At 41.2% G+C, this 18,647-nt stretch overlaps 1 protein-coding gene across 3 annotated transcripts in view; it reads right to left on the bottom strand.

Moving 5' to 3' along the window:
• Window positions 1–16,059, bottom strand: part of LOC131366511 (HMG box transcription factor BBX) — a 35,267-nt gene extending 19,208 nt beyond the window's left edge. Inside the window, exons 1-4 of one of the 3 annotated variants that reach the window (XM_058411009.1) lie at window positions 15,916–16,059; window positions 13,849–13,930; window positions 2,589–2,766; window positions 971–1,228 (exon numbers count right to left, since the gene is read on the bottom strand). In XM_058411009.1, the coding sequence (XP_058266992.1) occupies window positions 971–1,228; window positions 2,589–2,753 (423 nt within the window). In that variant the 5' untranslated portion in view covers window positions 2,754–2,766; window positions 13,849–13,930; window positions 15,916–16,059. Of the gene's footprint in view, window positions 1–970; window positions 1,229–2,588; window positions 2,767–13,848; window positions 13,931–15,267; window positions 15,633–15,915 lie in introns of those variants that run through there. The other 2 variants (XM_058411010.1, XM_058411008.1) reach the window with 2 other exon arrangements.
• Between the last annotated feature and the right edge of the window lie 2,588 nt (window positions 16,060–18,647).

Here is an 18,647-nt window from a genome sequence, read left to right as displayed (position 1 = left end):
TAGTCGTCATGCCAGGGTTAACATCAAAATCACAGAGATCACATTTTGGTTGACGTGAACATTACCCAAAGCTGCTGCTATCGTTTCACTGCTGCCACACAAGTGGTTGTTTAGACAATTGCAAGAACTGAGTAGGTGTTCCTAATAAAGTGCTCAGTGTGTGTATAAAACACTGAACAATTTCTCAATGTTTCTCAATTTGTGCCTTGTAAATCGTTTAAATAAATCTGCACATTTTACACTGAAATCTTTATCTGTATTGCTTTTTTTTTTGCAGTGGGACATTTTTATATATGCAACTGGTTGGTAAAGTCTTTTAATCTGACTTGAAGAATGAAGTAACTTGCATGAAATATGAGACCGTGGGCCTTAGGCTCTAGGTACCAGTTTCTGGAATAAAAACAGGCTTGAAAACAGTACACTTGGCTGCCGGAACTTTAATACTAGCGGATAGGTTCTTTCATTTAAGTTTATGAGACCATTCATCTTATAGGATCATATAACAATTATCTTGCACTGTAAACAATTATCTTATCTAATCAATTAGCTCACGTTTTCACTCAGCAAGTGAAATTGGGCAAATTCCAAAAGCAACACTCTATTAATAAAAATTCTTTAATCCCAAAACGCTGTTAGAACTGATTCCTGGTCTGTACAGACTTGTCAGACTTGGTGATCAGTGGAGATGGGCAAGATTGTGCAAGGCTATCACGGCTGAAAGACGATAGTTTTCATATTTTCATCACTTTTTTTTTAATTCCACATAATTCCATGTGTGTTTTTACATAGTTCTGCCTTCACGCTTGTTCTAAAATGTGGAGAACTGAAGAAAAATGAAGAAAGCTACTGCTTAACGCCGATTTTAATTCCACTTTTATGAACTATAAAATTAAACGAGATGTTCATGACCCGAGTTTGAAGTGTTGCGTCTTGTTAAGTGTGGAAATTGTCACTAATCCTCTTGTCTCACCTCCTTAGCCATGTCGGTGTATTTCTGCTTCTCACTGGGCTCCAGCACAGCCCACCAGTCTGCCAGGATCTTGGTGGCTCCTCGGTTGTCCAGTCTGGGGTGTTCCTGGCGGACCAGTGAGCGGTGCCGCTTACAGAAGAGTAGAAAGGCGTTCATGGGCCGGCGAGCACGCTGCTCTGAAGAGTCTTCCTCGCCGTCATCTTCCATTGCCACACACTCAGGAGCCTGACTGCTGCGCTCAGGGCACTCCACTGAGACCTGGAAAAATGCACAAATATTGCGGGTGTATTATAGTTTACTACTTAACATTGTGCATATGATGTTTGTAATTAGGTTGCATACAAAACAAATAATAAAACAAATGCGAAACTGATCATATGGCTTGTTTATTAAAACTAAACTTCTCTTCTCATCAGAAAGTCTGATCTGATTCGTGTGTAAACTGATGGATATTTAATTTTAGAGCACAGAGGAAGGCCCAGGATGCATAGTGGCCAGTGGAACAGTTCTGTACATGCATCCATTCATTCTCTACACTGCTTATCCTACTGGATCCCAGGAGACTCCAGGCACAAGGGAGGGTACACCCTCGACAGGATGCCTGCCTATCGCCGGGCACAATCGCACGCACACTCACACACCCATTCACACAATTTAGAGATGCCAATCAGCCTACAACACATGTCTCTGGACCGGGGGGAAGGAAACCGGAGTCCTTCGCCTGCTCCCTGTTTAGGGTTTCCACGCCGGATCATCCGATCCACATATTTTCTGTCACAGTTGTTTTTCCAATATTTTATTACACATGGAATGATGAAAGTTTACCTAATGAATCTTCAGCCTCTTTGACACTTAATATTCGCTACTATTCATCATTCAGGCTTTGAGCCATTCATACTTGCGGCTTTAAACCAGCATTTTACCAAGAAATAAAATGCAAAATCCTGTCACTAGCCCTGAAAGTATGCAATTATTTCATTAAGTATGCTTCTCAGTCAGCTATTCATTCATTCATTCATTCATCGTCTATACCCCCTTTATTCCTAATTAGGGTCTCAGGGATCTGCTGGAGCCTATCCCAGCACACATTGGGCGAAAGGCAGGGGTACACCCTGGACAGGTCAGCAGTCCTATACTATACATAATTATATTATATTCATATCATCCTTGGTGTGAATCTTCTCTAGCCATTTTTGAGTCACATTGGACTTCTATTCTGTTATTCTCTTCCACTGACTATAGACCGTTTCAACCTGCTGTGGCTTTGCGCTAACTTTTTGGGGTCACAAGGAAGGGAAGGGTCAAGGCTGTATCATCTCTCACAATCGACTGCTATTGAACTACTGTGTGCTGTGAATGCGTGAAAGGAGCTTATAACATAACTTTTCAACGGATAATCGTTACAGAAATGAATAATATCATGCCACTGCTGCAGGATATATTTAATCAGTCCCGTAATTCTTTAAACAATTAAGCGGTAGTCCAAACGCCAGAAGAGTAAGCTTGCAAAGTAGGCCATCATTAAAACAACCTAAACTCATGGCACATGAATGCAAATAAAAAAAAAAAACACATCTGTGAACATATGACAAACTGGACAAAAGTATAGTTAAGGCACCTTCTCCAGCTCTTCCTCATCCTCCTCTTCCTCTTCCTCTGAGAAGTCCAGGGCCTTCTTCTTGGAAAGCAGCGGGTGCCACTGCAGGCACTTGCGTTTGGGCCTCTGCTTGCTGCTCACCTCGCCCTCCGCCGGCACCTCCTTCCCCCCTCCTCCGCCCTTCATGCTGCTGCTGACCCTAACAAGAGCAAAGGTCAGAGGTCAAGCTCAGGCTCCAACAACTAGCTTTTTAAAGAGGATCGAAATGAGGCAGGGAGGCGTGACGTTCTTGTAATTACTTTGGCTCAGCCGAACGCTTTCATTTCTTTTTTTGGCAAAGCAAGGTGGTGCTCTGTGGCAGGGAAGTGTCGAGACAGGCTGTGATTTAAATTTCAGAAGCAGGCAACACTTAAATCTGAGGAAATCTCTAATTCATATCTGTTCGAACACTTCCTCAAAATATCTCAATTGTGCCCACAATCCCCTGGGTATGAATGATGTGGCCTGAGTGAGAGAGAGAGAGAGAGACAGAGAGAGAGAAAGAGAGAAAGAGGGGAAAGATTCAGGACTCTTTGTTCATCTGCTGCAGGCTCGCTGCACCTATACTGTACATGTGACCTTTACTAACACACACACACACACTTTCCCTCTTCTGCTAATATAATCACACACACACACACAGTACATTACACACACACATATACAGTACATTACACACACTGTCCTACCACAACATGCACACTCACTTCAGACTCACTCACTTATACATACACACACACACACACACACACACACACACACAACCTATCACCCATCACCCGTACATTATCTGCAGTGCAGTGCTTAGCATAACCCCTGCTAAGCAGTATGCACAGTCATCCGTGACTAGCAGACATTTCATTGCTTTCTAGCCGGTCTTCCTCCCTGAGTATCTGCTGCCCTCTTGCTGTTGAATAAATCACTCCAGTAATGTGATGGCTATTAACGAAGACTCAGTGTGTGGTCTGAAACTTCTGTCCAAATATGAGATGCGTGCAAATTATGCATGCAAACCTCTACTAATGTAGGAACCAGCAATCAACAGTTAATTTCTTTCAGGTCACTACTTCAGCTCAGATAGTTTTACTCATTTAATTACTACATGTCCAGGCATCAAGGCAGACTCTACTGCACAATGCTTCAGTCAAAATACACTTCTTATGGATTAAACTAAATTATAATAACTAACAAACTATAGAAATAAATAAAGTCCATTTTTCAAAAAGAAACTGATACAAGATTTTATACTTCTATTTTTCTTTATAAATACACCAAAAGTTTTGGGACACCCTCCAAATCACTGATTTCATCTGTTGTTTTTCAGGGGTTCGGCTTGGACCCTTAGTTCCAGTCAAAGGCACTCTAAATGCTTCAGCATACCAAGACATTTTGGACAATTTCATGCTCCCAACTTTGTGGGAACAGTTAAGGGATGACCCCTTCCTGTTCCAACATGGTCCATAAAGACATGGATGAGTGTGCTTGGTGTGGAGGAACTTGACTGGCCTGATAGAACACCTTTGGGATGAATTAGAGCAGAGACTGTGAGCCAGACCTTCTTGTCCAGCATCAGTGCCTGACCTCACAAATGCGCTTCTAGAGGAATGGTCAAAAATTCCCATAAACACACTCCTAAACCTTGTGGAAAGCCTTCCCAGGAGAGTTGAAGCTGTTATAGCTGCAAAGGGTGGGACAACTCCATATTACCTTCATGTGCATGTAAAGGCAGATGTCCCAAAACTTTTGCCAATATAGTGTATTTATACACCACAAAGGATAATGCTACATCCAATCATTGCATCACTTCCTGAAACCTGACATTAGAGGCCCTGTTAATACCTAATAAGTGACTAAAATAGAAAAATCAAATACAGTACAATAAAATAAATGGCCTTATATACATTAGGTACTGAACTAATGCAAAAATGTTTATTAAATAGCTGTCTAGTCAACGTGGCACACGGAAACACATCTACTTATTTATGATAAACCTCCCAAAGACTCAGGAGTGTTTTGATGGAAATGTCGCAAAGCAAACTGCAAAAATGTCAAGTATAGCCTGGAAATCGTCAGTGTGAACATTGTACAATAAAACTACTAGTGTTTATTGAACATACGGTTCAGGTAACTGAAAAAAAAATAACTTTCCAAAGCTTATCTAAAGTTAAATACTGCCATGGCAGCTGCTGACCGACCCTCAACAAGTCACCTGAAAATGATTTCAGATTAAATCTTCTGTCACTGCAATTGATTCCAATACACTCTACTATATAAAGGTCAAGTCTGCTTTTATGGCTGATGAATATCTCCAAGACAGGAGGGTGACGAAAGATTATTGGATTAGCCGATTCTGATTCTATTTGGGTCAACTTGGAGAATTAGCGGAATAATTCCATGAATGGAAATCAATAATTGTCCTCTTGAGTGGATTTCACAGTCCATGGACTGAATTCCTTAAACAGAATGAATTGAGATGGAGTTGACCTCCTGCTTTCCAGCAGATAGATAACAGAAACTGTAATGAACTGTAATACTATTTCTGAGGTTGTACTCTGATCTCATACCGGCACACTGCTCTACTGGGGAGGAATTCCTTCAGAAAAATGGTGACGTTTGTTTGGATTTCATCAAATTCAAAGAACGGTAGAACCGAACCGATTTTGCAGGATTTTGATGGTCTTTAAAAATTGAGACTAGCTTTTAATAAATGATAATTAAATGATGTAATTACGCTTGTGCGATATTGAACTAGAACTGACGGCATAAACAAACAGAAAAATGACTATTTACACCATGTTGGGTTTAAGGAGTTCTCAAGCTCTCAAGCTCAGCTAGGTGGTGGATTCTATGCTAAAAACAAAATGGCAAAAATAAATAATTTTGATGTAATCCTGTTACAAATCTGCCATCTAACGTCCACATGGCTAAGATGAGCATCTGCAGCAATCAGTGAGAGCACCAAGCAAAAAATAAAAATAAATATAAATTAATAACGGCATGCTGATCACTTTCTAATCATCAACAGCATTAGCGATTGAACACTACTTGTAGGCCTGTTTAATCTTTTTATTTCTGGTTGACAATATCGGGTGGAATCTCTGACAATGTCAACCGAAATTCAATATATACTTGTCTTATCTTAATAGATTTTATTTCATGTTAATAAACTCAACCTATTTTCTCATTTACCTTGACATAAAGCGATTAAGCACATGTGAGGTGAGAACACTTGAGATGAGGTGAAGGGGAGTTTAGGAAGTGTCAGATAATACTGGAGACTTCAAAACATCTGAGCAGATCATCCCGGATTCACGGCTGGCTCGTGTCCTGTTTATTTGGCTAAAAAGTGGTGTTTTTTGGAGTAGGTTTGAGTGATGGCATACTCTAATGTTAAATACTCAGACAGGTATAACATAATAGAAATAAACATCAAGGGATAATGTGGAAATGTAATGTTGAATTGGGACGATGAGGACTTTATAGTGAACAAGCCTAAAAACAACCATTGACTCTGTGGGGTTACAGTACTTAGGCTACATTCACAACGATGGCAAAAATGGCACAAAACCAAGCCTTTTCCTTAAAAGTGACATGGATTTGTTACATATATGGAGCAAAGAACACAGTGAATCTAACATTCTCCATTCTGATTTGTTTTCATACGTGGTACTGAAATGTGATATGTATCTGATATGTAGCAATGGGACCCATGTCTGAAGAGAGATCAGAATTCATGAGACATTTCCCTCAATCCAGCTCGACATTCATCAGAATTTCACTGTACCGAAAAGATACACTGGAGGATAATAGCGAAGGATGATTTCAGTGGCAGGACAGCGAGGTAACAGACCTCATAAATAAACATTTGGGGTGATACTGATGAGCAAGCAAAACTAGGCAGGAGCACTCTCAAATCTCAGAAGAATGGTCAGTTCTTGCATACTGTATGAATGTAGCCTTATACATCAATCAGCCATAAGATTAAAACCATATGCCTAATGTTGTGTAGATCCCCCATGTGCCAAAACAGCTCTGATCCGTGTAGGCATGGACTCCACTTGACCTCAGAAGGTGTGTGTGGTATCTGGCACCAAAACATTACCAAGACAGGAGATCCTTTAAGTCCTGTAAGTTGTAAGGTGAAGCCTCCATAGATATATAGAATATAGAACATAGAATATTTCCTGCACTGTATCAATGTGCTTTATCCTGCTCAAAGAGGCTACGTGAACGTGATCTGAGCGACGTTTAGGTAGGTGGTACATGTCAAAGTACCACCTACATGAACGTCAGGACCCGAGGTTTCCCAGTAGAAGATTACCCAAAGCATCACACTGCCTCCACCGGCTTGCCTTCTTTCCATAGTTCATCCTAGTGCCATCGCTTCTCCAGATAAGCGCACTCAGTCGTACGCATGATGTAAAAGAAAATTCTTCAGACCAGACCACCATTTCTTCAAGGTCCATTTCTGATCCTCAAGCGCTCATTGTGGGTGCTTTCAGTGGTGGACACAGGAGTCAGCATGAACAATCTGACTGGTCTGCAGATACGCAGCAAGCTGTGACGCACTGTGTGACACCTTTCTCATTAACTTTTTCAGCCATTTGTGCTGCAGTAGCACTTCTGTGGGTTCAGACCAGACAGGCTAGGATTCACATCAATTGACCTTGACCACACGAGACTCTGTCGCTGGTTCATCGGTTGGACCACTTTTGGTAGATACTAGTCATTGCATACTCCACAAGACCTGCTGTTTTGGAGATGCTCCAATCCTCGTCTAGCCATCACAATTTAGTCACTCTTTGAGAACTGACTCTTCACCTGCAGCCTAATAAATCCCACCCTTTTAAAGGTGCCAATGAGATCTCAATGTTATTCACTTCACCTGACAGTGGTTTTAAAATTTTAAAAGGTCTGATCAGAATATACATATTAATCTATTGCAAGTTTGCGAGTGTTTTTATGACTGCATCACAGATTTAGGATCAATCTAACACCTTTAAAAAAGGAATAAAACATCACATGGGGTGCTATTACAGGTATTACAGGTGATGATGCAATTATCACACAAAACTGAAGAACAGCATTTCTCAAACCGTTTCATTCCACAGCAATCACTTTGCGACCATCACAGACTTTTATATTTATGAATGAACGACCTGACCTGTCTTACTTTCAATCTGTTTAGAATTAGGTTTAATGTTGGAGAATGTCTACAAGGCAGTTCCTGTTTAGCCCTTTTATTTCTTTCTCTTAAAATTAATAATACAACAAAATTACTTCATGGCTCAGGGATCCTGCACAAGGTAAAATAATATATCCTAAGCTTGATATGTATATGTACACTGATCAGGCATAACATTACAAGCCTTGACAGGTGAAGTGAATAAGACTGATGATCTCCTCATCATGGCACCTGTTAGTGGGTGGGATATATTAGGCAGCAAGCGAACATTTTGTCCTCAAAGTTGATGTTAGAAGCAGGAAAAATGGACAAGTGTAAGGATTTGAGAGAGTTTGACAAGGACGAAATTGTGATGGATAGACCACTGGATCAGAGCATCTCCAAAACTGCAGCTCTTGTGGGGTGTTCCCGGTCTGCAGTGGTCAGTATCTATCAAAAGTGGTCTAAGGAAGGAACAGTGGTGAACCGATGATGGCCAAGGCTCATTGATGCACGTGGGGAGCGAAGACGAGCTACTGTTGCTCTAATTGCTGAAAAAGTTATTGCTGTTTCTGATAGTAAGGTGCAAAATACAAGACATAGTGCACCACAGTTTGTTGTGTATGGGGCTACAGAGCTGCAGACCAGTCAGGGTGCCCATGCTGACCCCTGTGCACCACCAAAAGCGCCAATGGGAGTTTGGGAATGTGAGAATCAGAACTGGACCATGGAGCAATGGAAGAAGGTGGCCTGGTCGGATGAATCACGTTTTCCTTTATATCATGTGGATGGCTGGGTGCGTCTTCGTCTCTTACCTGAGGAATACAGTGCACCAGGATGCACTATGGGAAGAAGGCAAGCCAGTGGATGCAGTGTCATGCTTTGAGCAGTGTTCTACTGGGAAACCTTGGGTCCTGCCATCCATGGATGTTACTTTGACACGTACCACCTACCTAAGCATTGTTCCAGACCATGTACACCCTTTCATGGAAACGATATTCCCTGACGGCTGTGGCCTCTTTCAGCAGGTTAATGCGCCGTGCCACAAAGCAGAAATGGTTCAGGAATGGTTTGAGGATCACAACAACGAGTTTGAGGTGTTGACTTGGCCTCCAAATTCCCCAGATCTCAATCCAATCCATCATCTGTGGGATGCGCTGGACAAACAATTCCGATCCATGGAGGCCCCACCTCACAACTTACACAACTTAAGGATCTGCTGCTAACATCTTGGTGCCAGATACCACAGTACACCTTCAGGGATCTAGTGGAGTCCATGCCTCATCTGGTCAGGGCTGTTTTGGCAGCAACAGAGGGACCATCACAATATTAGGCAGGTGGTCATAATGTAAAGGATGATCAGAGTATATAACAGCTTCAAGTGCTGACACTGGCGACTCCTTCCATAATATTCTATATTAAATAATATAAAGCCTCAGAGCTTCATCACAGCAACCACTCTACATCAATATTTCCTAAATAAAAGCACACTTTAGGTTAAGTGAAGCATCTACCATACTAAAGCCTCTGAACTGGCTGCTAATGCAGAAATGATAAGTGCGCATTAATATAGACCTGTGCTTTGCCTTGTAGCCGGCATTACTCTCAGAGCTACCGTTATATAAAACTTATCAATCAGAATTACAAATTCAACAGAGCTTTGGTATAGACATTTATCTAGGATCGTTAACAATCCACTGAACCCCTGAGGAAACCCTTCTTTCCTAACAGTCTATTGTTTGTGGTAGTATTAAGGCTCTCTCCAGCCACCATGTTTAGCTTTTGATTTACTTAGAAATATCCTGCACAGCTGGTCATCTGATGGACACTTAGTTACAGAACGCATATCAATGTTGACTCCTTTAACAGCTCAGTGATAGGATTGGAATCTGCTTCGTTGTAATACTTAATTTAAGTAATTGAGTAAATGCAAAGATGGAGTTGAAATATGACTAAAAAGTTGATCGCTGAATGCACCAAATGACATTCCACTCTACTCTCAGGTGTCACTCGTAAGGGTTTGGAATAGACACCGTCACCTCTAGATGCGTATCATCTAACTCTAACCTAGCATTACACCTCAAACTGTACTTAAGCTAAATCGTACACCTGACTTGTTGAAATTGCTGTTTACGCACCAGCAGCCTGTGCTGGATCAATTAGGTTCACTGCTCCTTCAATGCACCTATTTTTAAACAACTATTACACTTGATATTTGTTGTTTTTCCATCCTTTTATATATTTACAGGCTAGGCTACTGTTTATCTTTAAGTTAAAGTTGCATTGCTTCTTCCATTTCCATGTTATACCAGATAAAACACGTCAAGACGTAATTTTCTGCTTGTGTCTCAAACTTCATTTCCTGAACTCTAAGCCTGGACAATGATTTCTAGCAAAAAGCAAGCCATGTCCAAAAAAAAAAATGTGGCGTTATCTTGGAGACCTTGAGTTTACGGCTGCTGGGAATATTCGATTATTAAAAAAAAAATCCTTGATGAAAAATGTATGAAATCAAGTGACACTTGTCTGAGAGACTAACAGAGTGAACATGTTTAAAACACAGGTTCGTCCACAGCGTTACAAACAGTAACGGGCGGGTTTTTTAATGGACTACACTCTCAGGAAGCTGTTATGCTGCCTTTCTTTTTAAACCCTAACCCTTCAGATGTACTTATTACATTCAGAGGTCATCAAACCGTTCCCTCTGTGCACTCAGACACACCTCCCTTCCAACCAATCAGCTTTCACCTGACGAACAGCACCGGAGAGATGCACACCATGTAGTTACCCACGATTCCCCTCTCTGACTCGCTACGCAAATATGCATTAATACAGAAGTATAAATCAGACTTAACAGCCACTTTCTTACTCTTTACTTAAGTAGATATATGAATGAATTTTAGTTTCAGGATCAATTAATGATGCTCTAGCCATCTCTATCTATTATCATGAAAATACACGTTTTTGTAACATTAAAGCTTTTATATGATTTAAACATTGACACAGCAGTTTAATAAAGATTTAATAAAGCCATTATAATCTCTCTTCCCTGTCTGCCTTACAGCAAAGCTATAGATATAGGGGTTATTGCTCAGGAAAGCCATGCATTACTTGGATATACATTTTGTATATACATTATTTTATTTTCTTAAAAAAAAAAAAAGTTCGATTTTGAGATACAATAAAGTATTTATCGAGTCATTTATTTATATTTAGCATTACTAGAAAATAACATGTTAACAGCTGTCTATACCAGTAGGTCATGATATAGAGACTGCATGAGAGATACAGTCAATTAACCAATTATTAAAATAATCAATAGTGACAGCCCTGCTTCAGTTCATTGCTTAGTTGCTTTTTAGACGAAATGCATAATGATCAACTTAAAAATGTTATATGAATAAAGTGTTGGATTTGGAAATTCCCTCCATCACATGGGGCAACAATGAGTGATAATTCAGACCGCTCAGCTCCCATTGTGTACATGGGATGCGCTGTATGAAAGGTCGAAAGTATTTGAACACCCCCTGTTCAGGTGTTTCACACACGCATTGCTAACAGGTGCATAAAAACAAGCACGTAAGTCATGCAATCATGTGTTCACGGTCTCATGGAAAGTTTACATATTTACGAAATCTTAATGAGAACGTCAGGTGGAGGGTCTCTCGCTTAACTACAAGAAAGCAAGTTTTGTTTTAACTCCAGAACAAAGATGTTTGTAATAAATTCATGATGCCACTGTAGGCATTACTTATTATATTGTAATTGTACAATGATGCCATACAAACACACCACTGCTAAATATCCACAAGTACTGTTGTGTATATGCGACTTATTTAATATATCTTACATGTTAACAAATTTGCTTGCATTTCAATAGGTTGCTTTGTATACCAAACATGTAATAACTGAAATCAGCTGAGAGTAAACCCGGGACGTCCAGTCTTATCCACAAAGAGCTGGTGTAGGGTGCAGGTTTTCATTCCAACCGAGCAGAAGCCACACCTGAGCCTGCTGAAAGCCAAGATCAGTTGATTAAACAGGTGGAATAAGGTGTGGCTCCTGCTTGATTGGAATGAAAACCCGCAGCCACAACGGGCCTTTGCGGACAAGTTTGGAGTAAACAATCAATTTCAAACGTTTACCGCCAACTACAGACATTCACTGAGCTCAAACGAAAACCCACTCGTAATTACGACTCAGTTGTGAGTTTCACACACGTTCAACTCGTAAATTCAATTTTACGGACGCCACCAAGATGGTGCCAGTAGAATGGATCACGGTGAAAAGCTGAGTGACTTTCAACATGGCACAGTCATACGATGCCACCTTTTGCCACAAGTAAGTTTAAGGAATATCCATGTTGGCTCTGCCCTCGTCAAGCATTGAGGGGCATCTAGATCACATCCATGAATCTCATGACCTGTCTGGTGTTGCATCACTCTGCCTCTGGAAGCAGTCTACACGAAATGAGTTTCCACACCAAGCAACTGCACACAAGCCTAAGATCACTGTGCAATGCCAAGCGTCGGCTGGAGTGGTGTAAAGCACGCCACTACCGGGCTCCGGAGCGGTCTTCTCTTGAGTGATGAATCACGCTTCATTATCTGGCAATCTTATGGAGAATACCTCCTACCAGGATGCATAAAGTTTAGTATAGGAGGGCTTATATTCTGGAGCTGTTTTTCTCAGGGATTTAACTCCCTGTCAGTTACAGCACACAATGACATTTTAAGCAATTAGATGCTTCGAACATTTTGGGGAAGATTTTCAGCATGACAACGGCTCTGTGCACAAGCTGAAGTCCATCAAGACATATTTTGATGAGTTTGGTGTGGAGAAAAATCAAGTGGCCTGCAAAGAGCCCAGACATCAACCCCAACGAACACCTTTGGGATGAATCTTCTCGTCCTACCTTCTCGAACTGACCTCACAAATGCTATCTTAAACATATGGGCCTATATTCTGACAGTCGCTCTCCAAAACCTTCCCAGAAAAATGGAGGCTTTAACAGGTGCAAAGTGGCAGCAAATCCATATTAATTCCCAGGATGTCCAGCAACCGCATACAGGTGTGATGGCCAGGCAACGGTCACATACTTTTGGCCAGATCATGTTTGAAAGTTCTTAAACAAAAAAAATGTGGAGCACCATTTAAAATGCATGGTTAATAAAAGAGAAATGTCCGAAGGGTGTTTTTATTGATTTTTGTATGTATTTTCAACACAACTGCTTAAACTCCTGGCTTATTAGTTACCTAATAATCATATTATTTAGAGATTACCATGAATTATTCTGTAACTATAGCTAAATTGGGAAGGTGTGTAGACTGAGGACGGACGTCAAAGTGTTTACAATGAACAATACCAGTAATCCTGATTTCATCAATATTTCAATTCACTTACGATGACATATCAGTCTGTCTGGGCCTTTTATCACTATATTATCAATATTATCATATAGGATTAGAGAAGGATTCGATGGTAATCTACACTAATCTACTCTGAACGGTAAGATATCATCAAAAATAAAAGCATGCATGTTTCTGATGGTAACTGAATGCGCTGTGTGCAAAGCTGATACAGAAATAGGGGAGTAACTATATACCTACGTATAGCATATATACCATTATTACAAAAAAGAAAAGACTACACAAATTTCCTGTCATGTGTACTGTGCAACAATCTCTTTTTTTCCAAAGGATATATTCTTTTCTCCTATGTTGTTTACAGAGGTCAGTTTTACACATCTTCTAGTAACGGCTTAAAAATCTAATACTTACACTGTTGCAGCTTGGGCTACTTTCCAAAATAAAAAAACTGTAAACGGACACAATGATATTTGTGGTCTTGTTTTGTGCAGCTGTCTTACCATGAACCTTTCCATCTGACTGTATAATTCCTGTGCGTTCATGAGCAGGTTAGGTATGAGCGTATGATCATGATATGCTGTAAGGATGAGGTGATCTGCCGGCCAGGCTGGACATATGCCACTAACGTAATGTTGAGGAGGTATAAAGGAGCCTGCATGGTGTTGGAGTTCGAAACCAAAACATGGCATGATCAGAAGGTGTACTTACTTAATCACAGACTATGGAAATGCTGGATTTGAAAGATGAAGATGAATCTGTCAGTCAGGCTGTGACATGCGATGATGGTGACCTACAAAAACACACACACACACACACACACACACATCGTCCTCAATGCAGGAACTACAGCCTAATGCAGCACACAGCGTCGGTCAGCGACATTTTAAAAGGACATTTCACCTCGTCGTGTTTGTGGATTAGTCTGTTTGTTTGTGTGTGTGTGTGTGTGTGTGAGAGAGAGAGAGAGAGAGAGAGAGACGTGCGGCGATGAAGATACTAACTATGGGTGGCTTGTCGATGAATCATTTACTGTCGATGAATCGTAAAGTTACCGATACCGAATCCCGGAATCGGTTCATAACCTGCTCGGTATGTGATTGGATAAACCGGACGATGAACGAATGTTTAGTTTTGCAGGTAGAGAGACCGGTGCAAGCCAAGTGCCCTCGAGATCAGCGTATCAATCAAGAAGTGCATTAAAAGCTCCACATATCACCAATATTTGTTGTATTTCCACACAAGTGTCATTATTTAGGCCGACCGAGTCTTAGTCAGAGCGGTGCTCGGTTTTACATCTCGGTGCAAAATGTCGATCTGGGGTCTGACAAGACAGACAAGCCAAAGAGAGTCCATCTTGCTTTAGGGAAATCGAAGCAGAAATCTCACTCCTGTCAAACTCGTGTCGGAAAACAAAATCCTAGAAATCCCTGCTCCCTCGACCAGTTCGGTGGTTTTGTTACTTAATAGGAGTTTTCAGTGAAGACTTTTCTGACAAGGCGGCCTCGACAGGTCTCTCCAACTGAGTTACAGCAAATAAAAGTAGCTCGCTAGCTAGCTTAGCTCACTGATGCGAACTGCTGCTTTGCTCCACGAACGTGTCATGAGCAGATCTCGAGGAAAAAGCCCTGGTTACTTCTGGTTCGACATCGTGTCACTTTTCTAACTCAAACTTTTTGCTAGATTGGCCGTTTTGGTGATCAGGGCACGCGTGTTCGCCGGCTCGCGTGCATTTTTTTTTTGTGTGTAAGCAGGCGATTTGATGAGGGGAAGTGCCCCGTTCTGTGGCTCTGATGAGAGCAAATAAGCTGGTTCTCGGCTTGTGTCGTACATGTTGTCCCTGTGCTTATTTTGCACGCTCGGTTTCACGCAGATAGCACTTGCTCCAATTGCGATTTGTGTGTGTGTGTGCTGAGTGACACAACAGCAAACGCAATTCGGGTATCATTGAAGCCGCTGTAGGAAATGGTGTTAAGTCGCGAAGCTCTCTCGCGCCGCACGGTGCAACAAACTGACACGAAATTTCGCACCGAATAGCCGCGAGCTGCCAATAAATCCGCACTGACACTGTTTAGGAGGAAAATACATCTGAGTTTTCTGTCATGACGGCGTCGAAAAACGGAAACTTACCCCATGAAGGCGAGCCCAAACACCAAGGCCTTGTCATTCCAACCTCCGTCCACCTTAAACTTACTGACACATCCTTCTGCACTGGCCGTACAGTAGGGCAGGCACACACTCACACTCACACACTCGCTCACACACTTCAAGCGCCTGCTGCTTTTTCTCTAACCGGATGGACGTCGCCGTGAACGCTGCAGTCCGACCTCGAAGTCGACAAAAAGTGAACAGAAACAGTGTGTGATCCTCTACACGAGCCGTCAGGAGGATAAACGAGTCGCAGGAGCAGTACTTTCGATTCAGTCGAACAGTTTTTCTGTGCATGTTTTTCTCCAGCCCTCCCCCCTAACTACTGCGTCCCCACTAACTGCCTTGAATAGTGTGTGTGTGTGTGTATGTGGATGTCCATAGCTTTGTGTTGACTGGCCTAGCCACTTATTAAGTACCATCATAATTTCGGCTTAGCGTCAACTTTTCGCATTTCAGTCTGACTGAAATTCCTCAGATATATCAATACATAATGATATATTCAGGCAGCAGACCACCGAGTCAGTGTGTGTGTGTGTGTGAGAGAGAGAGTGCTTAATGCTTCCTGGGTGTTGTATGAGAGAAATGGTCAGTGAAGTGTTTGTGATATGAGTGCTCTCGGGCGCTTACCTGAAACAGCCAGGGCACTTTAAAGTGACTCGGCGGACACAGTGTTGCTGCGATTGTATCGTTGTCCACCTCTGTCACCCTCGCGATAGTATGTATCTCTATGTTCACTTTTTTTTCTTTTTTTCTTTTTTGCTACTGTACACAGAGTAAGTGAATGTGTGTGTTTTGTATCGCCAGCCGCGATTGGCCGCGCACTTGAGAGGCAGACACACACAGCCACACAGAGCGCGTGGAACATTTTAACGCCCATCCGAAACATACATTAATCCAACATTGTGGTTTAATGTCTTGTTTTATACACACACACACTGCATACACATGTCTACGAGCTCGTTTTTGCTCGGCGGTTATGGAGGAGGAAACGTTCATGCGATGTGAACCGCAGCGACTATGGAGGCGCTTCATTCGCCTGTGAATTCGCCACAACCGGCTGCAGTGACAATGTCAACCACACACACACACAGCATTTGATAGCGAGTGAAAACACAAACGCACTGTTCCACTACACTTAGGTACTCGGTGCTAATTCGTATTCCCGTGTAATAAGAGTCGTATTAAAAACCCCCATTCGAGCTTTCATGCACGGTTGTTCTCTGTCTCTCATTCCTCGTTGCCCTATTTAACCAACAGCACTTCTGCTATCTAACCTATAATCTCGTTTGTTTTTTCATCTCATTAACAAGCCCACAGCTTCTTGCTAACAAACACAAAAGGCAAGGCGAGGTGATGAACAGGAGTAAATGATGATTAGGTCACTTCTAGTTAGTAGCCCACTGTATACAGTGGCTGGTGTGGTTGTGATGTTTTGCCTTCTGCCAAGAGACTCCGAGAAGCGTTTAGACCAAGCATGTCTTGGTTTATTTAGACAGTGTAGTCTGTTCTGTACAATAGAGGTGTTTACTAATCTACTTAAGTTTTATGCACTACAAAACCACCGATTAAGGCTTACACTGATACTATTGCTAGTCCAGGCTTTTGCATTTCTCTCAGTCACTTTGCAATCACTAAGATACTGTCAGTTACAATCTTGTATTAGTGAACTAGTCACATTTATGCACTTTGAGGCTTAAAAGCTGACTAAAATCTACCAATCTTTCCTTGTCGCTGCATCTATATCAAGTATTGATACGATATTTAGTACCTTTAAAAACATTTATAGTGCACATTTGTACTGTAACAGGGCTTATTGGTTAGCATTATAGGCTGATCTCTAAAATTGTGTGTGTGTGTGTGCATGATTTTTGCCCTATAAAGCGTTGGCACCTCGTCCAGGGTGTCCCCCGCCTTGCTCCCTGTGACCATGTGTTGGATAAGTAATTCAGAAAATGGACATATGCAGAGAATTGGACTGTAATTAGCCTTTAGAGTTAAACTTTGAAGGTACTCATCTTGCACCTTTCCAGGCCAAACAGTATGGTTTCAGATATTATCATATAAGGTGGTATAACAAGATGCATGGGTCTAATTAATAGGCTAATAAATGTACAGAGTCAGTAAAAACTCATGCACCACATACACGTTACAATATACAATTGCTCATCTCATGGTCAGAGGTGGTTGCTTTCCATTCATGAATTGTGTGTGTGTGTGTGGTTATTGGAGGCTGGGGAGACGGGAGTGGATTGTTGGTGGCAGTGTATTTTCCACCAAACTGTGCGAAGCAACAGATGGGCCACAGTTAGTAATTAAGTACCTACAAAGTTCACCTACATAGTAGGTGTATCTAATAAATGTCCAACTGAGCTTAAGTATCTGTGGCTCTGATGGTATGTGTGTATTAATGTCCCATTCATATGCCCAGAAGAAATGTATATTCCAAAACACATTCATAAAAGTGAGTATAAAGGCGTAGTATATGTGGAGTTTATGTGATAGTTGTGTCTATGTTTTCCTTACCTGTGTGATTCTGAGGTTAAATGATAGTAATTAGCAATATAGTGACCTATTGCTAACTTTATAGAAAATGACTTAATTAGTGCTTGTTTAACAGGCATTATGAAATGACTGCTACACTGATAGACAATATTTAATACTTAATAAGCCATGAGTATGTAACAATACTGGAAGTCCAACACTTATGTCTTTGATTTTCATTGTCCTGATTAAACATGCAAAGTGCCAACTTTATATTCTGAAGTACACTATATGGCCAAAAGTAATTGGATAACTGACTAACTATGTGGGCTTTCTTCAAAATATTGCATTAATGTTGGAGGCACACAATTGTCTAGAATGTCTTTGTATTGTATTAAGATTTCCCTTGACTGTAAGTAAAAGGCCCAAAACTTTTCCAGCGTGACAATACCCATGTCCAATGACCAAGGTCCATAAAGAGCTGATTTGACAAGTTTGGCATGGACATACTTAAGTGGCCTGCACAGAGCCCTTGACCTCAAGCCCACTGAACACCTTTGGGGTGAAATGGAATGGCATCTACATACCAGGCCTCCTCACCCAACATCAGTGCCTGACCTCACTAATACTCTTGTGACTGAATGGACAAATCCCCACCACTATGCTCCAAAAATGTCAGTAACATTGTATTGTGCACTATTAAAGGCCTACTTAAAAGGTCTAGTAATTTTAGCTGATTAAAAGAATAAATATTATATAATAAAATGCAATTTTTGGTGGATTTTGTATATTAAAGAAAATATACAAGTATTGGGTTTTATTTGGGGAAAATCAGTACATTAATTGGTTATAAATAAAAAAAAAATCAGTAGTTGCAG

The sequence above is a fragment of the Hemibagrus wyckioides genome, linkage group LG16 (genome assembly GCF_019097595.1).
Source record: "Hemibagrus wyckioides isolate EC202008001 linkage group LG16, SWU_Hwy_1.0, whole genome shotgun sequence".
NCBI classification, from domain to species: Eukaryota; Metazoa; Chordata; class Actinopteri; order Siluriformes; family Bagridae; genus Hemibagrus; species Hemibagrus wyckioides.
This window is presented reverse-complemented; position numbering and strand designations above follow the sequence as displayed.